Source organism: Hemibagrus wyckioides, linkage group LG23 (assembly GCF_019097595.1).
Source record: "Hemibagrus wyckioides isolate EC202008001 linkage group LG23, SWU_Hwy_1.0, whole genome shotgun sequence".
Lineage (NCBI taxonomy): Eukaryota > Metazoa > Chordata > Actinopteri > Siluriformes > Bagridae > Hemibagrus > Hemibagrus wyckioides.
This window is the reverse complement of record NC_080732.1, coordinates 16,117,200-16,144,729: the sequence shown is the minus strand read 5'-3', so window position 1 is coordinate 16,144,729 and position 27,530 is coordinate 16,117,200. Positions and strand designations below refer to the sequence as shown.

General features: G+C 38.4%; 2 protein-coding genes and 1 pseudogene across 3 annotated transcripts in view; all 3 read right to left on the bottom strand.

Moving 5' to 3' along the window:
* Positions 1-333: 333 nt before the first annotated feature.
* LOC131344122 (free fatty acid receptor 2-like) lies at positions 334-10,156 on the bottom strand (annotated as a pseudogene).
* LOC131344118 (free fatty acid receptor 2-like) lies at positions 6,989-12,485 on the bottom strand. Its single transcript, XM_058376115.1, has 2 exons — positions 11,685-12,485; positions 6,989-10,158 (listed from the first exon to the last, which is right to left on the bottom strand). The coding sequence occupies exon 2, from the start codon at positions 10,137-10,139 to the stop codon at positions 9,159-9,161; it is 981 nt and encodes a 326-aa protein (XP_058232098.1). The 5' UTR covers positions 10,140-10,158; positions 11,685-12,485; the 3' UTR covers positions 6,989-9,158.
* Positions 12,486-12,556: 71 nt separating this feature from the next.
* Positions 12,557-27,530, bottom strand: part of LOC131344117 (free fatty acid receptor 3-like) — a 34,112-nt gene continuing 19,138 nt past the window's right edge. The window contains exons 2-3 of one of the 2 annotated variants that reach the window (XM_058376113.1): positions 20,930-21,004; positions 12,557-18,461 (exon numbers count right to left, since the gene is read on the bottom strand). In XM_058376113.1, the coding sequence (XP_058232096.1) occupies positions 17,462-18,442 (981 nt within the window). In that variant the 5' untranslated portion in view covers positions 18,443-18,461; positions 20,930-21,004 and the 3' untranslated portion in view covers positions 12,557-17,461. The remainder of the gene's footprint in view (positions 18,462-20,929; positions 21,005-27,530) is intronic. The other variant, XM_058376107.1, reaches the window with a different exon arrangement.

Genomic DNA, 27,530 nt, shown 5'->3' with positions numbered 1-27,530 from the left:
GTATTTAAGGATTTTTTTTTTTTTTTAGATTACTATTCAAAGATTCTTTCATTAAAAAATAAATGAAACAAAATGGCTTGACATATTTATTTAAATAACTTCTCAAAGAAGTATAATGTCTATTAAAAGAAAATAGAAAAAGTGTAAATAACAGATAAACCATAAACAATTTCCTGCTCATTTACATATATATATATATATATATATATATATATATATATATATATATATATATATATATATATATATATATATATATTTATTCATTTATTTATTTATTTATTTATTTTATTTTTTTTTATTTTATTTTTTTTTTTGAAGTGACATGCCATCTTTCTTAATTTTGCATCATTCTTTCTGTGGCTCCAAAGTGTTAGAGATTTCCTCTGACCTTCTCTTTTCTCACGCTCTCTTTCCGGGTTGCCTCTATTAGTTTTTCACACGAAACTGTAAAAGTAGATCAGCTACTACTCCCAGCTGATGCTCTAAAATTATATCCCTGTAACTAGGTCCTGATCATTTTTTTCAAGAACATACACTATTTTCACAGAGATGTTTAGGTGTCTAGATAGTTGAGTCACATTTCAGAGAAAGCTGCATTTATAACAGATTGCAATTCTAAACGCATTATGGACACCAATCCCTCAGGAATAACAATCACATATTCAATTAGATGCATAAATCATAATAGACAGAGACACATTACGAGATATTCAAAACTAAATCTCACAAATCCTTAAGGTTGTTGCAGTAATCTTATTGAAGCACTGATTTTCACTTACCTAACATGAACTGAGGGTTGATGTTAGTTAAGTGAGAGAGGATACTGATGAATTTCATGTAGAAGAAGCAAAAGGTAGGCAGAAGGTACTTTGCACTGTCTCGTTGCTCTACCCAGGAAATATTTTTCAAGGTGGTGTGAGGAAATATGCTATGCGTTGGGTGGATGCCAGATGCTAGTAGAAGCAGCGTTTGGCTTAAAGTTTGTATGTAACCAGAATTCCACTGTTAATTAAACTAATAATATTAATAGTCATTGGAATACCATAAAATATCTTTATGACAGTTCTGCTGGAATTGATCAAAATAATATGCTAGTGAAAATTTGTTTAGAAAAGAAAGAAAAGAAAAGAAACCAGAGCCCTTCAGTTTTATTTAGATGCCCACTCTTTGCTGGCTCACCCCAAATATAATGATTCTATATGATTCTTGAGCAGTAATCGAGATTATACAGTACATGCTGCTCTGTCTGAGGGATTTTCATAATTTGTGATTACCTGGTTATTGCTTTACCTCCTAACACACTTAGTCAGTTCAGATTCCCACTCCTGGCTGGCTCTCCAAGTATATTAGGGTTTTTGGATCCTAGTTCCACTGGGAATTATCAAAATAACATGCTAGTAATAAGGGGAAATTTGTTTTTTAAAATGCCTGACTCTCATTGGTTCACTGGTTCATTGGATCATTGTTCACTGGTAGGCAAAAAAAAATTGATTACTAAACCAATGAACTCATTTGTTTGACATTTTGGGTGTTTATATATGTAGGACTCATAATTGTTAACTTTTATGAACATCATTATCGTGCAGTTACTGAGAAAAACAATGGTATATAATTTGTATTAACCATCCATAAATAGTAATATGGAAATATTTTTCAAGGGGATTAAAACTTGAAATTGCCCCTAGATACACCTCTGTGCTGCGTAACCAGGGTCGAATTATACTGGCCATCAATTATACTGCATCCTAACTGCAGACAGCTGAATTTCTCAAACACAGAATGCTGCCAATTATGGAATTGTTTTATTGCGTGGTTGAAAGTCCCTCGAACTGCTGCTGAGGACAAATAAAAGACAAAGGGGTCCAAGCAGGCATTGAAGGTGCTGGGTAGTACTGTGTAGACTCTCCAAGGAGGACTGTACCATCCAATAAACCCCAGCAAATGAGACACACTGAATGGTACAAAGCAGATGATGAAAACCAGAAGGGTGACCGCAGCAAGGCCAATGGCCCTGGAGCGCTTCTTAGGGTTGACATTAGGTAAGCGAGAAAGGATGATGATGAATCTGATGTAGCAGAAGCAACAGATGAAGAAAGGGATGCAGCACAGGACGATGAACAACTCGAGATGGACGGGTAAAAGGATCTCCAGCTGCTCGCTGCTAAACTCTTTGTAGCAGGAATTCCTGTTGGTCGACTCCATGATGGTGTTATTGCTCTGTTTATGGTACTCCACAATGTACACAATACTACAATTGCTCATGGAAACCAACCAGAATAGGATTATGCTTGAGTTTGTATTTGACAGGGAAGGCCACTCCCAGATAGCGCTCCAAACAGATAGCTGTAGAGAGCCAGCAGGTTGGCAGGAAGACCAGTGATAAGAGTGATGCTGTCAGCAACCAGGACAGCATACAGTAGCTACGCTCTTTTGTCCACACCATGGTCACAGTTTTAGATAATCTGTAATTAAAAAGGAAAAAGTTCATTCTTTTCAGTCCACAACATGTGTGCTGTCATTAAATACTGAGAAAAATTCATGAATGTTTTTATAATTCTGTAATTTTGTGTCATTTTGTAATTGTTGACATCCAACCAATTAACAATGGCAAGAATAAGTGAGAAATGTAATATATTTCTCTGTGATGTATTTTAACAAGGCAAAGCTGTATTTTCCAATAACTGCACATCCTGAGTGTACATGTTATTTCCTGTTAACACCTAGCAACTATAAAAAATGGTTCCATCACTAGCCTTGCTTTTTTCTTCATTTCTTTCTTGTCAACTTGTCATAGTATCCTGAAACCCTGAAAAAATCTGCGCTGTTCTCAAGTCAGAAAACTTGTTATAGCTTAACCTTTGACCATTACACTTAACTGGTATTTTACATGTTTCATATATATATATATATATATATATATATATATATATATATATATATATATATATATATATATATATATATATATATACACTATATTGCCAAAAGTATTCGCTCACCTGCCTTGACTCGCATATGAACTTAAGTCACATCCCATTCCTAATCCATAGGGTTCAATATGACGTCGGTCCGCCCTTTGCAGCTATAACAGCTTCAACTCTTCTGGGAAGGCTGTCCACAAGGTTTAGGAGTGTGTTTATGGGAATTTTTGACCATTCTTCCAGAAGCGCATTTGTGAGGTCACACACTGATGTTGGATGAGAACGCCTGGCTCTCAGTCTCCACTCTAATTCATCCCAAAGGTGTTCTATCGGGTTGAGGTCAGGACTCTGTGCAGGCCAGTCAAGTTCATCCACACCAGACTCTGTCATCCATGTCTTTATGGACCTTGCTTTGTGCTCTGGTGCACAGTCATGTTGGAAGAGGAAGGGGCCAGCTCCAAACTGTTCCCACAAAGTTGGGAGCATGGAATTGTCCAAAATGTCTTGGTATGCTGAAGCATTCAGAGTTCCTTTCACTGGAACTAAGGGGCCAAGCCCAGCTCCTGAAAAACAACCCCACACCATAATCCCCCCTCCACCAAACTTTACACTTGGCACAATGCAGTCAGACAAGTACCGTTCTCCTGGCAACCGCCAAACCCAGACTCGTCCATCAGATGGCCAGATGGAGAAGCGCGATTCGTCACTCCAGAGAACGCGTCTCCACTGCTCTAGAGTCCAATGCCTGCGTGCTTTACACCACTGCATCCGACGCTTTGCATTGCACTTGGTGATGTATGGCTTGGATGCAGCTGCTCGGCCATGGAAACCCATTCCATGAAGCTCTCTGCGCACTGTTCTTGAGCTAATCTGAAGGCCACATGAAGTTTGGAGGTCTGTAGCGATTGACTCTGCAGAAAGTTGGCGACCTCTTCGCACTATGCGCCTCAGCATCCGCTGACCCCGCTCCGTCAGTTTACGTGGCCTACCACTTCGTGGCTGAGTTGCTGTCGTTCCCAAACACTTCCACATTCTTATAATACAGCTGACAGTTGACTGTGGAATATTTAGGAGCGAGGAAATTTCACGACTGGATTTGTTGCACAGGTGGCATCCTATCACAGTTCCACGCTGGAATTCACTGAGCTCCTGAGAGCGACCCATTCTTTCACAAATGTTTGTAAAAACAGTCTGCATGCCTAGGTGCTTGATTTTATACACCTGTGGCCATGGAAGTGATTGGAACACCTGATTCTGATTATTTGGATGGGTGAGCAAATACTTTTGGCAATATAGTGTATATATATATATATATGAAACATGTAAAATACCAGTTAAGTGTAATGTGTATATATATATATACCCATCAGGAATAACATTATGACAACATTCTGTTAGTCCCCTTTTTGCTGCCAAAACTGCCCTGACCCATTGAGTCGTAGACTTATGAACTTCACTAAGATGTTACCAGCAGATCCTTTAAGTCCTGTAAGTTGCGAGGTGAGGTCTTCATGGATCAGACTTGTTTGTCCAGCACATTCCACAGATGCTTGATTGATTGATTGAGATCTGGGGAATTTGGAGGCCAAGTCAACACCTCAAACTCTTTGTTGTGTCTCTTTGTTGTCTTTGCTTAGGTAGGTGGTACGTGTCAAAGTAACATCCACATGGATGGCAGAACTTTGGGAATCCCACCAGAATATTGTCCAAATCATGACACTGCCTCAGCCAGCATGCTTTCTTCCAATAGTGCATCCTGGTCTCATGTGTTCCCCAAGTAAGTGACACACACGGACCCAGCTATCCACATGATGTAAAAGAAAACGTGTTTCATCAGACCAGGCCATTCTTTCATTGCTCAGTGGTCCAGTTCTGATGCTCAGGTGCCCATTGTTGGCGCTTTCGGTGGTGCACAGGGGTCAGGGGGCACCCTGACTGGTCTGCAGCAAACTGTGAGGTACTGTGCATTCTGACACCTTTCTATCAGAACCAGCATTAACTTCTTCAGCAGTTTGAGCAACAGTAGCTCACCTTCGCTCCCCACATGTATCAATGAGCCTTGGCCGCCCATGGCCGGCCATGTCGCTGGTTCACCACCGTTCCTTCCTTGGACCACTTTTGATATATTCTGACCACTGCAGACCGGGAACACCCCACAAGAGCTGCAGTTTTGGAGATGCTCTGATCCAGTCATGTAGCCATCACAATTTGTCCCTTCATCAAACTCGCTCAAATCCTTTCACTTGCCCATTTGTCCTGCTTCTAACACATCAGCTTTGAGGAAAAAAATAATATATATAATACTTGACTATATCACATGTGTGTTTTTATATATTTTATTTCTAATCCATTTATGTGAGTAAATCCATGTAAACAAATTACAATATGAGAACATGTGCATTAATATAAACATGTGATTTGATTTACAGCCAGAACTACTGAGTCAGAGCTCCTGTTATAAAATGACCTTCTGACTGAACAAAATCAAGGGCTTCTGTGATGTAACTCATGATGCATGACACAGCATTAGGTCTGATGTGGTCCTGTGTGTCATCAATAACAAACTGTATTTTTTAAAAACAGTGGTCTTAGGCCAGTGCATTAGGCTCTCAGTTGTGTGTGTGTGTGTGTGTGTGTGTTTCCTCTGATGGGTTGCCGCCTTGTGAAAAGGTGCCTCAAGGCCTCCTTCTGTATTGCAGTATGGCATTGCAATGTACAGGATATATTCAATTTCAACAAGTAGGGATGCACGATATGAAAAATTTAAACCGATAATAGCCCTAACCCTAACCAATAACCGATAATTAAATCCTTCTCATGGCTAATTCTGATACCGATACCTACATATTACATAAGTACATATTTTTAGATTAAAATTTTCATATAATCTGCAGTTTGTGCACCCAGGAGAATAGAAAATCTAAGATGCACTGATGAAACTGATATTTTAGTATCTCTGGCCTAACTGTAATAGAAAACATCAGTCCTGACTCGAACAGTAAGGGTTTAAAGGAACTATGACAGAACTATGGTTTATCTGCTATTAACAACTCATATAAAACTAAAGTATTTCATGCATAACAAAGAAATGCATCTATTCAACCTTTTTAGTTGAATGAGGATGAGGAAGGTATATAGACCTTAATTCACAATGCTCCGTGTTTTAGGCCTAGCGCTAGTAGCTGCTGCTGCCGTGGATGCTTCATATTCTTTTAATACAGCTACCCCACGATGACGACCCTTCAAGTGAGATATAATGTTTGTTTTGTTAAAACTTGACGCCTTTTTAGCTCCTCTCGGAATCCTTGCGGTACATGCGTTGCAAATAGCAATGGCATTGAAAAACTTCCAGACCGGCGAAGATATTTTCACCGATGATGACCTAATGACCGCAACACAGGCTGAGTCACTGCAGGTTAAAGCTGCATTCACGTGCACTCGGAAAGTGGACGAATCTCGGATAAATCAGACTGATTGATTGATTTACCAGCAAGCGTACTTTATCGGATCTAGTTACCGGATTTTATTTATTTATCAGAGCAATAAAAATGACGTCATTTTCACCCATATCGGCCGATAATTCATCTGTCCGATAAATATCGTGCATCCCTATCAACAAGGTTCAAAAAACAATCTCTACTTTAACTTTTTATTGATTTTAAGTTTGATTTAAAAACTAACAGCTTGTGTATTCTTTGTTTTATTATTATTACTATTATTATTTTAAATATCAGGCAGCTGTTAGTAGCAGAAGCAGTACCATCAAGACACAATTTAACATGATGGACTAAATGTAATAAAAAAATCTACCACCATAAATTTTTGCCCCGAATCTCCTACACTTTGGGTAAAACCATTATAACCATGATATTATTAAACCAATAAATCTTGAGTGAATATGTAGTATGTCTGATTGTTGGAAGCAGAAAAAGAGGAGAATTCTTACCTACAGCAGAGCTGGGTTGGTCTTGTTTTCTTCTGAGGTTGTGGTCACAGCACTCAAATGTTCTTTAGTGACACTCTGTAATGTCATTTACAGACCAGCAGGGTTATTACAGTAACCTTAACATCGTTTTTTTTTTCTAAAAAGACAGTTTCTATGTGTAAGCAATGTTAGCAAAAAACCCAAAAACAACACTGTATGGAAGGGACTACGTTTAAAAAAGGAAGTTAATACGTGCGTCATTTGTGCAGCTGATCTTTCTCACTGTTCATTTGAATTCTATACAGTATTTCTGCTGAGTATTTATGGCATTTCTGCCCTCCTTTCCTCAGCCAGGGCATTGAAAATGGGTCGTGGATGGATATTCCAGCCTGACAATGACCCAAAACACACGGCCAAGGCAACAAAGGAGTGGTTCAAAAAGAAGCACATTAAGGTCCTGTAGTGGCCTAGCCAGTCTCCAGACCTTGATCCCATAGAAAATCTGTGGAGGTAGCTGAAGGGTCAGCCACAAATCCTTAATGATTTGGAAAGGATCTGCAAAGAGGAGTGGGCCCAAATTCCTTGAGATGTGAGATGTGTGCAAACCTGGTGGCCAACTACAAGAAATGTCTGACGTCTGTGATTGCCAACAAGGGTTTGCCATGTCATGTTTTGCAAAGGGGTCAAACACTTATTTCACTCAATAAAATGCAAATCAATGTATAACTTTTTTGAAATGTGTTTTTCTGGATTTTTTTGTTGTTATTCTGTCTCTCACTGTTCAGATAAACCTACCATTAAAATTACAGACTGATCATTTCTTTGTCAGTGGGCAAACGTACAAAATCAGCAGGGGATCAAATAATTTTTTCCCCCACTGTACAAATATTATCTATATTTAAAATCATATTAAGCAAAATGCAAATGAACAGAAGGTGATGTTGCATGGGGTCGAATTTCACTTGTATTATTCTAGTTGTCCTGATTGTGTAAATAATACAGAAGTTAATTTAGATGTACACTCCTGGCTGGCTTGCCAAAAACACAATGATTCTTTGATTATGGCAATAATCCAGATTATGCATTTTGCCCTGTTCGAGTCTGTTGCCACTTAATATTACCCCTGGGTTATCTTTTCACAGAGATATTTCACGTTGATTTTAATGTCCACTCCTGGCTGGCTCACTCCTGGGATTTGTTGTTGTTGTTGACTATTACCTGTGATTGCTGTGACTTTTAACACAGATATTTCAGGTAAATTTTTTGATTCCACTCCAGATTTTTTAGATTAATATGAAAAGATTCTTTATTAAAAATAAATCAGTCCAAAAATGGCTTGACATTTTTTTTTAAACTAATTTCTCAAAGAAATATTATGCTTATTGAAAGTAGATATAAACAAAAATATAAGCAAAATATAAACAACAGCTTAAACAGAAATAACAAATGTGTGAAATACCACAACCAAATTCCATGCTGTGTGGCAGACCATCGTTCTTAATTTTCAATTGACCTTTCCGCAGTTCACAAAGTGTTGAGACATTTCCTCTGACCTTGTCTTTTCTTGCGGTCATAAATGTGCTTTTGTGTTTCACTTCACTTTCCCAGCTGATCACGTCCGACTGAGGGTCCGACAAAATTCTTTCCCTGCTGTCTGATTAAATGAAACAGCTGTCGTGATTAACCTTTGACAACTTGGTCCTGATAGCTTTTTCACTCTTTGCTTGCAAGACGTGAAACTATCTTAGATAGTTGAGTCAAAAACTCTCAAATCTCAAACAAATCATTAAGTAAATGCAAAAATATCAAAGTACTATCCAAGAAAAGTCAGTATATTATATGTATATAACTCCACTAATACTGCTGTTAAAGGATTACACTGTTCTGAGTAGGTGAGTAGAATGTACCTTACACCCTAAGGTGTCTTCATATGCATTTAGATGTCCACTCCTGGCTGGCTCACCACAACTATAATGATTCTATATAACAGTAATCCAGATTAATTTGTACATGCTGCTCTGTCTGAGGGATTACTTTCATTGGTAATTACATGATGATTGCCTTACCTTTTAACACAGATATTCAAGGTTAATTTAGATTCGCTCCTGGCTGGCTCACAAATACTGATTTTTGGTTTCTCGTTCCATAATACTAATATTAATAAAATAAAAATATAATATAATAATATAAACTAATATTAATAACAAATTTTTCTTTTTCTTTTTTTAAAAAAACGGGCCCTTCTTGTTCACCTCCAGCATTACACCTCCAGCATGTGATCAGCTCTCAGGTCTTAATCTATACCAAATCTAGTGAGAAGTATCATTGGAACTCTGTGTTCTCTCCTCGTAAGCAGTAGGGCGGCCTAACTGACAGTTGAACTTCTGACACACGGAATGCTGTAGCCAGTTGAGGAATTGTCGCATTATGTGGTTGAAAGTTCCTCGAACTGCTGATGAGGACAAATAAAAGACAAAGGGGTCCAAGCATGCATTGAAGGTGCTGGGTAGTACTGTGTAGACTCTCCAAGAAGGACTATTCCATGTAACAAAACCCACCACATGGGACACATTGAATGGTACAAAGCAGATGATGAAAACCAGAAGGGTGACCGCAGCAAGGCCAATGGCCCTGGAGCGCTTCTTAGGGTTGATGTTAGGTAAGTGAGAGAGGATAACGATGAATCTGATGTAGCAGAAGCAACAGATCAGAAAAGGAATGCAGAACAGGACGATGAACAACTCGAAACGGGCGGGTAAAAGGATCTCCAGCTGCTCGCTGCTAAACTCTTTGTAGCAGGAAGTCTTGTTGGTCAACTCCATGATGGTGTTATTGCTGTCATTATGGTACTCCACAATGTACACAATACTACAATGGCCCATGGAAATGAACCAGAATAGGATGGTGGCGATCAAGGCATATCGAGGATTACGCTTTAGTTTGTATTTGACAGGGAAGGCCACTCCCAGATAGCGCTCCACACTGATAGCTGTTAAGAGCAAGGTGCTGTTGTGGATGGTGCTGAAGTAGATGAAACCCAAGAGAGGACAAAGGAAGAAGCTAACAGTCCACTCCATGTCGGCTGCCTCTTTAATGCGCAGTGGGAGGAACAAGAGGAACAGGAGATCAGAAATATTAAGGCTAAGCAAGAGCACGTCTAGAGGCGTAGCACGCTGTTTCACCTTTCGGACAAAAGTGTAGAGAGCCAGCAGGTTGGCAGGAAGACCGGTGATCAGAGTGATGCTGTCAACAACCAGGACAGCATAGCTACGCTCTTTTGTCCACACCATGGTCACAGTTTTAGATAATCTGTAGAAGAGAAAACAAAGAAATATATTAACTGGAAGAATGAATGAATTAATTCTTTTCAGTCTATGACATATGTGCTGTTATTGAATGCTGAGACTAAAGTCTTTTAAATTCAATAATTTTGTCATTTTATAATTATTGCCAGCCAACACAAATAAGAATGAAACTAAAGTTTGAAAGCTGATTAACAATGGCCCTCAAGCTGGTAAGCTGGTAAAAATAATTTTATTATATTTATATTATATTACAATTTATTACATTTATTTGTAATATATATATATATAGTGAACTGCTGACAATATTTCTCCTAAATTCAAAATATTACTATTGTTATTTAGAGTGTATATTTAAAGGAAACACATCAAACACATCAAAATAACCCAAGATCATGCAGTATATTTGCAGAGCTTTAATAACTCAAATAAAACAAAATGCAAATAATTTGTAAACAAACTGTGTTAATGCTTTGGCTAAATAACATTAAGAAATCAATATTTGGTGGAATAACCTCGATTTGCATGTGTTTTGGCTCCATGCTCTCCACCAGTTTATCACATTGCTGTTAGGTAACTTTTTACCACTCTTTTTGCAAAACAGCAAACAGCTCAGCTTTGCTTGATGGTTTGTGACCATCCATCTTCCTCTTGATGACATTCCAGAGGTTTTAAATAGGGTTCACATCTGGAGATTGGGCAGTGGTCTCTTATTTTTTTCCAGAGTTGTATGTATATATACACACCTTCTAATTCCATGGTCTTTCCTGATGTTTATTTCTTTCTACATTGTAAAACAATGCCGAAGGCGGCCGAAAAACACAATAATGTCCTTTGAACATTATCTAATCTAATCTGAGGTGCTGTTAATTGGTGATTTCTGAGGCTCTAAATAAACTTCTCCTCTGCAGCAGAGGTAAGTTTTGGTCTTGCTTTACTGGAATGGTCTTCATGTGAGCCAGTTTCATCATGGTGCTTGATGGGTTTTGCAAATGCACTTGACAATATTGTTCTTGCAAGAACTATTCCAGAACACCTGACCTTCGTGTCTTAAAATAACAACTGACTGTTTTTTGTTGTCATTACATATGGATTACTTAAGTCCATGTGTGTTATTTCATAGATTTGAAATCTCCAGTATTGTTCTAGAATGTAGAAAATAAATCCCTAAACAAAAAACATTGAATTAAAAGGTGTGTCCAAACTTTTGACTGGTGGTGTATACCTATATATATATATATATATATATATATATATCAGGTTAGTCTATATAATGTGATGTGGAAGCCATAAATAAAACCTTATACTAATGTCTGTTAAAGGGTGCTTATTTCATATCATACCTGTTCACATGCAATATGTAATCTATATATTTAGAATATTCTATTTCCATACAGAAATCAAACTTTGACAACGACACCATATCATATGAACAAATTAATTATTCTACGTAAAAATGTATTTAGTTGCAAAATGTAAAAACAAAAATCAGTTAAGACTCAACAGAAACAGTATAAAGAGCAAATTCCGTACCTTCAGCTGAGTTGTGAAGTTTCAGACTGTGACTTGGCCACTCCTCTCACGCTCTTTAAATCTGTTTCCTAATGCTGTAATGCTACAGTCACACCAACAGGATTATTTCAGTACAATATAAAATAGTGATCTATGGGGTAAAAAAAAAAGAGGCCAGGATTACTCACAGAATGATAGAACATTTTAGAAAGAGGTATTAGAACAGAAAGTGACGCCTTTCCTTGCAGGAAACAACTGATCTGGCAATCACATGTATGATGTTAACCAGAAAGCCTATATATATATCGATTTAAATGCATTAGGTCTTGTCGCAAAGCAGTCATCGGTGTAGTGATGGTGCGATAACACTGTTGAGCACAAGCATGCATTTTTATTAGCAAATTTTAAAAAATTCTGTTTGCAGAGATGCAGACAGACTAATGACTCATTGCACTAATGTAGGTTCCAGGTGGGTTGAGATTTAGCTACATGAATCTGTGGAGATGGACAGTTTCATTTCAGCTAAAAATGGTGTCAATATGACACTAAAATGAGTCAGTATTATCCATGTGCTTTATGCGGTCTCATGCAACTCTATCCGATACTATATGCAAAAAAGAGCTTTTTGTTTAAAGATTTCCACCAGACTTGGTGAGAAATGTAATGTAATGTTTCTCTGTAGCATATTTCAACATGGTTAAGATGCTATGTATTTCAAGTAAAGCTGTATTTTCCAATAACACCACTTCCTGAGTCTAAGTGTTAACAGGAACTAACACTTTGTAACTATAAACAACTTTACCTTAGGTCAATACACAGAACTGATACAAGAAACTAAAACTGAAAAAAAAAATTATAAAATACTTGACCATATCCATGATCCTGTGGTTTTGCATGTGGCACATGCATCATTATAAATATATGATTGGATTCACAGACAGAACTACTGTAGAGTCAGAGCTCCTGTTATAAAACTGATCTCATGATCCTTAAAACTGGTGAAACCCTGTTTCAGAGGTTTCCTTCGGGAAAACCTGTTTCCTTTCCTAGACCAAAGACACTGTGTGTGGTTTGCTGACTGGTCTTTCTGAATTGTCTGTAGGGCATGAATGTGTGTGTGTGTTTGGGTTGGATGGGTCAGCACCCTGTCCAAGGTGCTGCAAGTCCCCTGGAATGAAGTCCTACTAGTCCCTCCACAACCCTGTGTAGGGTAAGTGGTTCAGAAAATGGATGGATGGATGCTGTTTCAGAGTGTTTGGACCATCTACCTATTTAGTATGCCATTGTCAGTATTTATGTTTGTTTCTTGCTTGCTACAAGCCAAAATCTGCTTACTGCAACATGCAACACCTGTAATGCCCTCACTTCCTGTAGAAGACTTTCTTCAATGAGTGGCTAGTCTAAACCTGTGAATAACTCAACACACAACCATTAATGTCTAAACCATTGGCAACAAAAGTGAGTACACCCCTAAGTGGAAATGTCCAAATTGGGCCCAATTAGCCATTTACCCTCCCCAGTGTCATGTGACTCGTTAGTGTTACAAGGTCTGAGGTGTGAATGGGGAGCAGGTGTGTTAAATTTGGTGTTATCACTCTCGCACTCTCTCATACTGGTCACTGGAAGTTCAACATGGCACCTCATGGCAAAGAACTCTCTGAGGATCTGAAAAAAGAATTGTTGCTCTACATAAAGATGGCCTAGGCTATAAGAAGATTGCCAAGACCCTGAATCTGAGCTGCATCATGGTGGGCAAGACCATACATTGCTGCAGAGGTTGAAGGGGTGGGGGGGTCAGCCTGTCAGTGCTCAGACCATATGCCGCACACTGCATCAAATTGGTCTGCATGGCTGTCGTCCCAGAAGAAAGCCTCTACTAAAGATGATGCACAAGAAAGCCCACATACAGTTTGCTGAAGACAAGCAGACTAAGGACATGGCCAGAATCATGTCCTGTGGTCCGATGAGACCAAGATAAACTTATTTGGTTCAGATGGTGTCAAGTGTGTGTGGCGGCAACCAGGTGAGGAGTACAAAGACAAGTGTGTCTTGCCTACAGTCAAGCATGGTGGTGGGAGTGTCATGATCTGGGCCTGCATGAGTGCTGCTGGCACTGGGGAGCTACAGTTATAGAGGGAAGCATGAATGCCATCATGTACTGTGACATACTGAAGCAGAGCATGATCCCCTCCCTTCAGAGACTGGGCCACAGGGCAGTATTCCAACATGATAACGACCCCAAACACACCTCCAAGACAACCACTGCCTTGCTAAAGAAGCTGAGGGTAAAGGTGATGGACTGGCCAAGCATGTCTCCAGACCTAAACCCTAAGGTGGGGGAGTACAAGGTCTCTAACATCCACCAGCTCTGTGATGTCATCATGGAGGAGTGGAAGAGGACGCCAGTGGCAACCTGTGAAGCTCTGGTGAAGAGGGTTAAGGCAGTGCTGGAAAATAATGGTAGCCATGCAAAATATTGACACTTTGGGCCCAATTTGGACATTTCCACTTAGGGGTGTACTCACTTTTGTTGCCAACAGTTTAGACATTAATGGCTGTGTGTTGAGTTATTTTGAGGGGACAGCAAATTTACACTGTTATACAGGCTTTACACTCACTACTGTACATTGTAGCAGAGTGTCATTTCTTCAGTGTTGTCACATGAAAAGATATAATAAAATATCTACAAAAATGTGAGGGGTGTACTCACTTTTGTGCAATACTGTATGCTCATGTGGGTTTTTTTTAACTGTTGTATACCAATACTTATATATTTTATATATACATACAGTACCGTGTAAAGAAATGCTGGAAAGTAAGAATGCTTTCAAAAATCTATATTTTAATTGTTTATTTTTTAACAATTTACAAAATGTAAATGAAATCATAATATTGATTCTGTTTTCAAGATTTTTCTGATATTTTCTGAAATGATACCATACATCCCCAAATCTTATACAATTTAAATTAAGCCAGGTGAATGAGCTATTGCTATTTATAACGAAAATAAGTCAGAACTATGGTCAACCAACATTAATCAAGACCTTCTGACCAATTAGATTTAAGAATTCAGCAGCTCTACGATACCAAACTTGAAATACATCACTAGGGTAAGTAGGGAGGTTAGGGGCCAAGTAAGGTGTCTCATGTCACTTAAGCCCCTAAAGGTTCAGAAGCAGCCCTGGTTATGTTCATGATGACAATATTGTAAATCAAAGATCTCATACCAGTTTAAACATTTTTGACTCCTTCTACTGGACATCTTATCTGCATTATGATCTGGTTTTACTTACACAAACAAAATAACTACATGAATTCCAGTCCTCAAGGGAGTAATCTAGTTTACACAAATTTCTGCTTATTGCAGATGAAAACTCTACAACCAAAATGATTAGAATTTAGATATTTTACATCAGTGATTTTAAATGAATGCTAAATTGACACATTCTCTCAGTTATCTGGCTCAGTTATAGTGATTAGTCTTTAGGCTGTCTTATTAACATGGTGCCAAAAATATTGAGGACGATTTAAATATTTAAATATTGAAGCCAACTTTCCAAACAATCAGCCTTTTTTATGAGAAAATAATAATATTCTTTCTTTGAATATCTGTGTTTTGAAAAAAAAAGAGATATTTAAAAATGTCACACCACCATTCTAAAATAAATATTACATATTGAACTATGTTCAAAATCATATTTAGAAAAAGCAAATGAATGTGGGTGAACTTTAGGGCTATTTTACTTGTATTATTCTAGTTTTAAGTGTTTCAGTAATGCAGTTGTAGTTGACACTCCTGGCTGGCTCACCACACATATAATGATTCTTTAATTATGGCAATAATCTATATTATATATGTTGTCCTGTCTGAGTCTGCTGACACCCAGTATAGTATTTGTACTTATATTTGTATATATCACAGAGATTTGTCAAGTTTATTTAGATGACCACTCCTGGCTGGCTCACCACAAATGTAAAAATTCTGATGAATTTTTAAAATTATGATTATAGCAGTAATCCAGATTAAACAGTACATGCTGCCTGGAATTTTTCATTAGTTATTATCTGTTGATTGCTGTAACACATCAATATTTCAGGTTAATTTTAAATTTCACCCCTGGCTGGATGACAAAGTATTTAAGGATTTTTTTTTTTAGATTACTATTCAAAGATTCTTTCATTAAAAATATAAATCAGACAAAGTGAATTGACATATTTATTTAAATAACTTTAAATAACTCAAAGAATTATAATGCCTATTAAAAGAGAATAGAAAAATGCACGGAAACATGTAAAGTGTAAATAACAGATGAACCACAAACAATTTCCTGCTCATTTACATATTTTTTTTGAAGTGACATGCCATCTTTCTTAATTTTGCATCATTCTTTCTGTGGTTCCAAAGTGTTAGAGATTTCCTCTGACCTTATCTTTTCTCACGCTCTCTTTCCGGGTTGCCTCTATTAGTTTTTCACACGAAACTGTAAAAGTAGATCAGCTACCACTCCCACCTGATGCTCTAAAATTATATCCCTGTAACTAGGTCCTGATCATTTTTTCAAGAACATACACTATTTTCACAGAGATGTTTAGGTGTCTAGATAGTTGAGTCACATTTCAGAGAAAGCTGCATTTATAACAGATTGCAATTCTAAACGCATTATGGACACTAATCCCTCAGGAATAACAATCACATATTCAATTAGATGCATAAATCATAATAGACAGAGACACATTACGAGATATTCAAAACTAAATCTCACAAATCTTTAAGGTTGTTGCAGTAATCTTATTGAAGCACTGATTTTCACTTACCTAACATGAACTGAGGGTTGATGTTAGTTAAGTGAGAGAGGATATTGATGAATTTCATGTAGAAGAAGCAAAAGGTAGGCAGAAGGTACTTTGCACTGTCTCGTTGCTCTACCCAGGAAATATTTTTCAAGGTGGTGTGAGGAAATATGCTATGCGTTGGGTGGATGCCAGATGCTAGTAGAAGCAGCGTTTGGCTTAAAGTTTGTATGTAACCAGAATTGCACTGTTAATATAATCTAATAATATTAATAGGCACTGGAATACCATTATGACAGTTCTGCTGGAATTTATCAAAATAACATGCTAGTGATAGGTGAAAATTTGTTTAGAACAGAAAGAAAAGAAAAAAAAACAGAGCCCTTCAGTTTTATTTAGATGCCCACTCTTTGCTGGCTCATCCCAAATATAATGATTCTATATGATTCTTAAGCAGTAATCGAGGTTACACAGTACATCCTGCTCTCTCTGAGGGATTTTCATAATTTGTGATTACCTGCTTATTGCTTTACCTCCTAACACACTTATTCAGTTTAGATTCCCACTCCTGGCTGGCTCTCCAAGTATATTAGGGTTTTTGGATCCTAGTTTCACTGGAAATTATCAAAATAGCATGCTAGTAATAAGGGGAAATTTGTTTTTAAAAATATATACCTCTCATTGGTTCATTGGTTCATTGATTCATAATGTTCACTGGTAGGCAATAAAAAATTTGATTACTAAACCAATGAACTCATTTGTTTGACATTTTGGGTGTTTATATATGTAGGACTCATAATAGTTAGTTAGTAACATTTTTCAAGGGGATTAAAACTTGAAATTGCCCCTAGATACACCTCTGTGCTGTGTAACCAGGGTCAAATTATATTGGCCATCAACAGTTGATCCACCAACAACCGTGGGATTTCTCACCGACAGTCCTGTAAAAATATTTACAACATGAGCGATAATTAAAACATTTGCCTATCTGCAATCTCGGCCGAACGCTAACGAGAACTATCATTGGAACTCTGTGTTCTCTCCTCATAAGCAGAAGTGCATCCTAACTGCAGACAGCTGAATTTCTCAAACACAGAATGCTGCCAATTATGGAATTGTTTTATTACGTGGTTGAAAGTCCCTCGAACTGCTGCTGAGGACAAATAAAAGACAAAGGGGTCCAAGCAGGCATTGAAGGTGCTGGGTAGTACTGTGTAGACTCTCCAAGGAGGACTGTACCATCCAATAAACCCCAGCAAATGAGACACACTGAATGGTACAAAGCAGATGATGAAAACCAGAAGGGTGACTGCAGCAAGGCCAATGGCCCTGGAGCGCTTCTTAGGGTTGACATTAGGTAAGCGAGAAAGGATGATGATGAATCTGATGTAGCAGAAGCAACAGATGAAGAAAGGGATGCAGCACAGGACGATGAACAACTCGAGACGGACGGGTAAAAGGATCTCCAGCTGCTCGCTGCTAAACTCTTTGTAGCAGGAATTCCTGTTGGTCGACTCCATGATGGTGTTATTGCTCTGTTTATGGTACTCCACAATGTACACAATACTACAATTGCTCATGGAAACCAACCAGAATAGGATGCTGGAGATCAAGGCATATCGAGGATTACGCTTGAGTTTGTATTTGACAGGGAAGGCCACTCCCAGATAGCGCTCCACACTGATAGCTGTTAAGAGCAAGGTGCTGTTGTAGATGGTGCTGAAGTAGATGAAACCCGAGAGAGGACAAAGGAAGAAGCTAACAGTCCACTCCATGTCGGCTGCCTCTTTAATGCGCAGTGGGAGGAACAAGAGGAACAGGAGATCAGAAATATTAAGGCTAAGCAAGAGCACGTCTAGAGGCGTAGCACGCTGTTTCACCTTTCGGACAAAAGTGTAGAGAGCCAGCAGGTTGGCAGGAAGACCGGTGATCAGAGTGATGCTGTCAACAACCAGGACAGTATAGCTACGCTCTTTTGTCCACACCATGGTCACAGTTTTAGATAATCTGTAATTAAAAAGGAAAAAGTTCATTCTTTTCAGTCCACAACATGTGTGCTGTCATTAAATACTGAGAAAAATTCATGAATGTTTTTATAATTCTGTAATTTTGTGTCATTTTGTAATTGTTGACATCCAACCAATTAACAATGGCAAGAATAAGTGAGAAATGTAATATATTTCTCTGTGATGTATTTCAACAAGGCAAAGCTGTATTTTCCAATAACTGCACATCCTGAGTGTACATGTTATTTCCTGTTAACACCTAGCAACTATAAAAAATGGTTCCATCACTAGCCTTGCTTTTTTCTTCATTTCTTTCTTGTCAACTTGTCATGGTATCCTGAAACCCTGAAAAAATCTGCGCTGTTCTCAAGTCAGAAAACTTGTTATAGCTTAACCTTTGACCATTACACTTAACTGGTATTTTACATGTTTCATATATATATATATATATATATATATATATATATATATATATATATATATATATATATATATATATATATATATATATGAAACATGTAAAATACCAGTTAAGTGTAATGTGTATATATATATATACCCATCAGGAATAACATTATGACAACATTCTGTTAGTCCCCTTTTTGCTGCCAAAACTGCCCTGACCCATTGAGTCGTAGACTTATGAACTTCACTAAGATGTTACCAGCAGATCCTTTAAGTCCTGTAAGTTGCGAGGTGAGGTCTTCATGGATCGGACTTGTTTGTCCAGCACATTCCACAGATGCTTGATTGATTGATTGATTGAGATCTGGGGAATCTGGAGGCCAAGTCAACACCTCAAACTCTTTGTTGTGGTCACCAAACCATCCCTGAACCATTTTTGCTTTGTGGCATGGCGCATTACCCTGCTGAAAGAGGTTTCCATGAAAGGGTGTATATGGTCTGCAACAATGCTTAGGTAGGTGGTACATGTCAAAGTAACATCCACATGGATGGCAGAACTTTGGGATTCCCACCAGAACATTGTCCAAATCATGACCCTGCCTCAGCCAGCATGCTTTCTTCCAATAGTGCATCCTGGTCTCATGTGTTCCCCAAGTAAGTGACACACACGGACCCAGCTATCCACATGATGTAAAAGAAAACGTGTTTCATCAGACCAGGCCATTCTTCCATTGCTCCGTGGTCCAGTTCTGATGCTCAGGTGCCCATTGTTGGCGCTTTCGGTGGTGCACAGGGGTCAGCACGGGCACCCTGACTGGTCTGCAGCAAACTGTGATGCACTGTGCATTCTGACACCTTTCTATCAGAACCAGGATGAACTTCTTCAGCAGTTTGAGCAACAGTAGCTCTCCTTCGCTCCCCACGTGTATCAATGAGCCTTGGCCGCCCATGGCCGGCCATGTCGCTGGTTCACCACCGTTCCTTCCTTGGACCACTTTTGATATATTCTGACCACTGCAGACCGGGAACACCCCTCAAAAGCTGCAGTTTTGGAGATGCTCTGATCCAGTCATGTAGCCATCACAATTTGGTGCTTGTCAAACTCACTAAATCCTTACACTTGGCTATTTTTCCTGCTTCTAACACATCAACTTTGAGGGCAAAAAATTATATATAATACTTGACTATATCATGTGTTTTTATATATTTTATTTCTAATCCATTTATGTGAGTAAATCCATGTAAACAAATTACAATATGAGAACATGTGCATTAATATAAACATGTGATTTGATTTACAGCCAGAACTACTGAGTCAGAGCTCCTGTTATAAAATGACCTTCTGAATGAATAAAATCAAGGGCTTCTGTGATGTAACTCATGATGCATGACACAGCATTAGGTCTGATGTGGTCCTGTGTGTCATCAATAACAAACTGTATTTTTTAAAAACAGTGGTCTTAGGCCAGTGCATTAGGCTCTTTTCTCTGCGGGTTGCGTACTTTATCAGATCTAGTTACCGGATTTAATTTATTTATCGGAGCAATAAAAATGACGTCATTTTCACCCATATCGCCCGATAATTCATCTGTCCGATAAATATCGTGCATCCCTATCAACGATTCGCATGGTTAAATTTGGCAATGTTTTACACCGGATGCCCTTCCTGACACAACCCTCTCTATTTATCTGGGCTTGGGACCGGCACAGAAGTCACTGGTTCGAAAAACAATCTCTACTTTAACATTTTACTGATTGTAAGTTTGATTTAAAAACAGCTTGTGTATTCTTTTTATTATTATTATTATTATTATTATTATTATTATTATTATTATTATTATTTTAAATATCAGGCAGCTGTTAGTAGCAGAAGCAGTACCATCAAGACACAATTTAACATGATGGACTAAATGTAATAAAAAATCTACCACCATAAATTTTTGCCCCGAATCTCCTACACTTTGAGTAAAACCATTATAACCATGATATTATTAAACCAATAAATCTTGAGTGAATATGTAGTATGTCTGATTGTTGGAAGCAGAAAAAGAGGAGAATTCTTACCTACAGCAGAGCTGGGTTGGTCTTGTTTTCTTCTGAGGTTGTGGTCACAGCACTCAAATGTTCTTTAGTGACACTCTGTAATGTCATTTACAGACCAGCAGGGTTATTACAGTAACCTTAACATCGTTTTTTTTTTTTCCCAAAAAGACAGTTTCTATGTGTAAGCAATGTTAGCAAAAAACCCAAAAACAACACTGTATGGAAGGGACTACGTTTAAAAAAGGAAGTTAATACGTGCGTCATTTGTGCAGCTGATCTTTCTCACTGTTCATTTGAATTCTATACAGTATTTCTGCTGCGTATGTTTAAAATATACATTAGTCTAGACAAAATTCACAGAGGATTGCTAGGAACTAGAAAACAGACTCATGATACCAATTAATTTCTGGAAATCTTCTACTTCCTCTTTTCTACAGAGATAAATAAATAGCCAAAGTGGTGCATTGTGAGTAAAGACAATGTCTTTAATAAGTCATGGCTAGCCTTAGCTAAATGCCCCGTTGCATTCTTTAGCAGCATTATCATATTGTTTTGCTGTTAACAATGGTATAATCGTAGGTCTACTTTGGTTACACCTGGAACCAAGTGCAAAAACAACACAATTTTTAGTCACGAGCAGTGACTGTGCAATAGAAATGTGCAGTAAAGTTGTGGTTGTGAATGAATGTGAAGATGTTGGATTAGTTATGGTTTAGGTGCAATCAAGAACTACGTCAAGAACTGGAAATGGAAAACACTACACTGCTAAATAAATGGAAAACACTATACTGCTATAAAAATTTAAAACACTATACTGCAATTCAGTTGAAATGGCCTTGGTGCAGAAACATTATTCACTGAAAGTAAAAATAAATTTTAAAAAAAGGACTAATGTTTAGTGATTTATTTATTGTGTGAACAAAAGGGTTACAGTTTTCTTTTTGCGTGTGTGGAAACATACCATATACCCTGTGTGAACAAATATACAGAAACCCCCTTTACATTGTGGTTTCCATGGTTCTAAATACCACATGCTAATGCTTGCTTGGGTTTCTATTCTTAGGCCCCTCGTCTTCCCGTCCTGTCGCCGGGTTTGTCGTTATCGTGTGTTCACCTGCACTGCACCTGCATTTTCTAATTCTAATTTCCCTACACACAGTCAAACGCTCAATTTAATTCAATATTCATCCACGTCAATATAGCACCGACCATATTATAACTGATTACAAGATGGGTTTTTTGCATGGTTACTCAATCGCTGCTGCCGTTGCTGTTTTTGCTCACATTGCAAACTGCTACCAACTGCTGCTATTACAGAAGTGTACACTGATCAGGCATAACATTATGAGCACTGAGAGGTGATGTGAATAAGACTGATTATCTCCTCATCATGGTTCCTGTTAGTGGGTGGGATATATTAGGCAGCAAGTGAACATTTTGTCCTCAGCTTGATGTGTTAGAAGCAGGAAAAATGGGCAAGTGTCCCAGCTCTTGTGGGGTGTTCCCGGTCTGCAGTGGTCAGTATCTATCAAAAGTGGTCCAAGGAAGGAACAGTGGTGAACCGGCGACAGGTTCATATACGACCAAGGCTCAATTATGCACATGGGGAGTGAAGGCTGGTCCGTGTGATCCGATCCAACAGACGAGCTACTGTTGCTCAGATTGCTGAAGAAGTTAATGCTGGTTCTGATAGGAAGGTGTCAGAATACACAGTGCATGACTGGTCAGGGCTGTTTTGGCAGCAAAACAGGGACCAACACAATATTAGGCAGGTGGTCATAATGTTATGCCTGATCGGTGTATATCTTTACAAGAACCCTTATTTTTCGCACATAACGTATTATACAGAATGTGTACCGGTCAGCGCTATTTTGTGTATCTGTCCTGTACTGTTTTGTTTAGTCTTGCCCTGTTTACACTAGGATGCACTTTATGTGGCTAGGACAACTTACTTTCAGTCTTTAGGTCTATGAGGTTTTATGTATCACCAAGGTCCTGGAGAAACCTTGTTTCAGTTCACTGTGTACTGCGTCAGCTATATATGCTTGAAATGACAATAAAAGCTTCTTGACTCTTGACTCTCTTTTAATAGGTTTTGTTTATCATTATATATCACAAAGTCTTACCATGCATTACTGTCATTAATCCCACGGCATTGATTTCCATGTATTAAAACACTTTCTCAGTCTTTGTTTTCCTTATTTAGGATTATCCTAGTTTAACTAAGTCTGCCTGTTTTTAATCCCCACTATTAAGTTTTTTGGATTTGCCCAAATGAAGCACATTAAGGTGTCATACAGCGTCTTACAACTGTTATATAAATACAAATTTTATATATATATATATATATATATATATATATATATTGCTGTGTTTTATACATCTGTTATCCTACTGGGTTATGAGGAACCTGAAGCCTATCCCAAGAGACTCAGGGCACAAGGCAGGGTCCACCCTGGACAGGATGCCAGTCTATCCCAGTGCACCTTATTTGATATTATTTATCAGTAGTAGCAGTAATAGAAGTAGTGATAACAGAAATTTCTCAGATTTCTTACCCTCAGCTGGGTGGTGATACTCCTGACCCTGATGTGGTCGTTATCTCAAAATGAATAGGATCAGAAATTAAATATATGATGAAAATTTAGATCACCAGAACTGATTCAAACTATTATAACCTTTATAATAACCCTGCTAACTAATGACTTATTCAGTTCCTCTTTTCACTTTTGCTCAGTCTTACCCAGATACTTTGCATGAATTCACTTCTAGGGCAGGGGTAGCATGATAGTTGTGGTTTAGTGCTAGTGGGAGGAAATTTGGGAATTTAATTCCCAAGACTGCCAGAGAGCCACAACTTTGGAAATCTTAACCCTAAACCGTTCAGTGTGCCTACAGTCTCAGACTGATATTTATCTTTTGTGTATTTTGATTTTGTTATGTTCGTTTTATTTGCTATGCCTTTTGTGTAGCACAAGGAGAAACATTCTTCTATAGTAAACTTGTGTTTACGTGTATGTGTATGTCTATGTCTATGTCTGTGTGTATGTATATGTCTCTGTGTATGTGTATGTGTATGTGTGTATGTCTATGTCCGTGTGTATGTATATGCCTATGTATATGTCTATGTCTCTGTGTATGTGTATGTGTATGTGTGTATGTCTATCTCTATGTATCTGTGTATGTGTGTATGTCTATCTCTATGTATCTGTGTATGTGTATGTGTGTATGTCTATGTCTCTGTGTATGTGTATGTGTATGTGTGTATGTCTATGTCTCTGTGTATGTGTATGTGTATGTGTATGTCTATGTCTCTGTGTATGTGTATGTGTATGTGTGTATGTCTATGTCTCTGTGTATGTGTATGTGTGTATGTCTATGTCTCTGTGTATGTGTATGTGTATGTCTATGTCTCTGTGTATGTGTATGTGTATGTCTATGTCTCTGTGTATGTGTATGTGTATGTGTGTATGTCTATGTCTCTGTGTATGTGTATGTCTCTGTGTATGTGTGTATGTCTATGTCTCTGTGTATGTGTGTATGTGTATGTGTATGTCTCTGTGTATGTGTGTATGTGTATGTGTGTATGTCTATGTCTCTGTGTATGTGTATGTGTGTATGTCTATGTCTATGTGCGTGTGTGTGTGTGTGCATGTATGTATGTCTATGTATGTCTATGTGTGTGTGTGTGTGTATGTGCATGTGTGTATGTCTATGTCTGTGCATGTGTGTGTGTGTGCATGTATGTATGTCTATGTATGTCTATGTGTGTGTGTGTGTGTATGTGCATGTGTGTATGTCTATGTCTCTGTGCATGTGTAGGTGTATGTCTATGTGTATGTCTATGTGTGTGTGTGTGTTTGTGTGTATGTGTATGTGAGAATGCGTAAACGTGCTGCACAATAGACAAAGTACGAAATGAGCAAATAAATATATAGCAGCATATGCAGTAGGTTGAAAAACAGTATGTGTCAAAAAAGTGATGTAGGAGGTGAATTAATATGCATATAGTGAATTAATATACATATGTGTGTGCGTGTGCAATCCAGGGAGTGAGAATGCAGGCCCCAGAGAGCCTTATGCAACTGTGAATTAAAACCTAGATCTAATCACAAACATTATTACAGAATATTTTATTGTATGTGTGTGTGTGTGCGTGTGTGCGTGTGCATGTGTATGTGTGTGTATGTGTGTGTGTGTGTATGTGTGTGCGTGTGTGTGTGTGTGTGCGTGTGTGTGTGTATGTGTGTGTATGTGTGTGTGTGTGTATGTGTGTGTGTGTATGTGTGTGCGTGCGTGTGTGTGTGTGTGTGCGTGCGTGTGTATGTGTGTGTGTGCGTGTATGTGTGTGTGTATGTGTGTATGTATGTATGTGTGTGTGTGTGTGTGTATGTGTGTGTGTATGTGTGTGCGTGTGTGCGTGTGTGTGTGCGTGTGTGCGTGTGTGTGTGTATGTGTGTGCGTGCGTGAGTGTGTATGTGTGTGTGTGTATGTCTGTGTGTGTATGTGTGTGCGTGCGTGCGTGTGTATGTGTGTGTGTGTATGTGTGTGCGTGTGTGCGTGCGTGTGTGTGTGTATGTGTGTGCGTGCGTGCGTGTGTATGTGTGCGTGTGTATGTGTGCGTGTGCAATCCAGGGAGTGAGAATGCAGGCCCCAGAGAGCCTTATGCAACTGTGAATTAAAACCTAGATCTAATCACAAACATTATTACAGAATATTTTATTGTATGATGAATAAATAGCAGAAATAGCCTTTAAAGGAGAAGTCCTTTTGTTGTTGAATGAAACATGGTTAGTAAAGGGGAACTCTTTGTTATTAGACAAAAAAAAAAAACCACACTCCTCAGCATCTTTTTTTCTTTCACACATTCTCAGAATCAAACCAGCTTCTTGGATTTGTGATTATAGTAACCTCACTTGTTCATATCATGCAGGAAAAGAAGAAGTGGCAAACGCTTCCCCATTTCACATCTGTTCCGTGGCATATGGGAGTTTGCATTAAAGCTTAGGTGTCAGTAAATCCTATATTTAGAGGTTTAGCATCATTTTAACATTGATGGCATGATGGATTAACATGAGCGTTCTTTACGTGTCTAAAAAGGTTTATTCCTTAAATACTTGCTGCTACATGTTAATGTGTGTGTGTGTGTGTGTGAATGTCTATGCTCATGTGTATGTGTATGTCTATATGTATGTGTGAATGTGTACGTGTGTGTGTAGGTGGTGTGTGTGTGTAGGTGGTGTGTGTGTGTGTGAATGTGTAGGTTTGTGTGTAGGTGGTGTGTGTGTGTGTGTGTAGGTGGTGTGTGTGTGTGTGTAGGTGGTGTTTGTGTGTGTGTAGGTGGTGTGTGTGTGTGAATGCGTACGTGTGAGTTCACAGTGCTTTAAAATGAAGCTAGAATCCCATTCATGGTGTTTTCCTGCCTCAGGCCCCACAGAAGGTGAATGAATGTGTGTATAATATTTCAGGGTTAATGACAACATCAATTTAAAGTAAAGATTCTCAAGTCTCAAGTTATGCATATGAAGAGCTGAGCCTGATCATCACACTCTTTACGCACTTTTTAATGCTCTTCAAGTCACAAGCACAATATCAGCATCGCACGCTATAATACTAGCCCGAATATCCTTTCCAGAAGTCTGTCTCCTCGTGTGACGCTTTTAACGCTCAGTTTTCTGTTGCGAACTCACAATGCGTGCACAATAAATGGTGTTAACCAGATGTTTCACACATGACCAGCGCTAACCAGGAAGCCACTAGCGGATTATTAAAGTAAACTAAACTGCTACAGTCAGCCTCATGATTCTGGAAGAATGACAAAACAAAGCTTGCTTTAAGAAAAAAATAAAATAAAATAAAATTTCCATCAACAAGAAATTAATATAAACCAATTATAAAAACTCTCTCCGGTCTACAGAAACTGTACCTGCTATGAATCAGCCTTATTGCCTTATTGACTAGCTAGAATAAATTCTCTTAGCATGTATTACAGTGGCTAAAGGTACACCTTACTTCTGACTTGCACAAATGGGTTAATAGATTTTTAAATGACCAAACAGTTGCTTGGGAATCAGCTAGTATACGCTGTTACCTGCATCGATGAGACTGAAATAGGGCATGTTACACACAACCACAAAAAGAGTTAGCGTCAGATAAGACGAATCTCAGACGTTACAGGTGCGGGTCAGAGGATTTACAATAAAGATTATAAAATGTCAAGCAAAGACAGAGTCCAAAATCAGGAACAGGTCAAGAGATTTGCAAACAGAATTGTGCGGGCTAAGCTAAACCCAGAGCTCAGGAAATGTCAAAAGAGGAAAAGTCAAAAGTGGGCAGCAGGCAGAAAGTAAAATAAAGCATGGTGACATCAGTGCAGCTGAGAGTCTGATTCGCTGCAGTCAACTGAATGGAACTTTTTTTTTTTTTTTTTTGTGGTTTTGTGGGTATGAGAGGTGATCCGAATCAGGTTGGTGTGATTAGTATGATGGTATGACTGTGAGAGTGGGAGCGAGTCCGAGGGGTCAGCGGTGGCAGTTTGGAGGTGCTGTTGAACCCCAATCAACAACCCAGAGCCTTATAGTGGTGCTTGCTATGCAAAGTACACTATTACTATCTCACATAT

What these genes read in the sequence shown, in the direction of transcription:
- LOC131344118 (XM_058376115.1), bottom strand. Translation starts at nt 10,139, where the DNA reads ATGGTGTGGACAAAAGAGCGTAGCTATGCTGTCCTGGTTGTTGACAGC.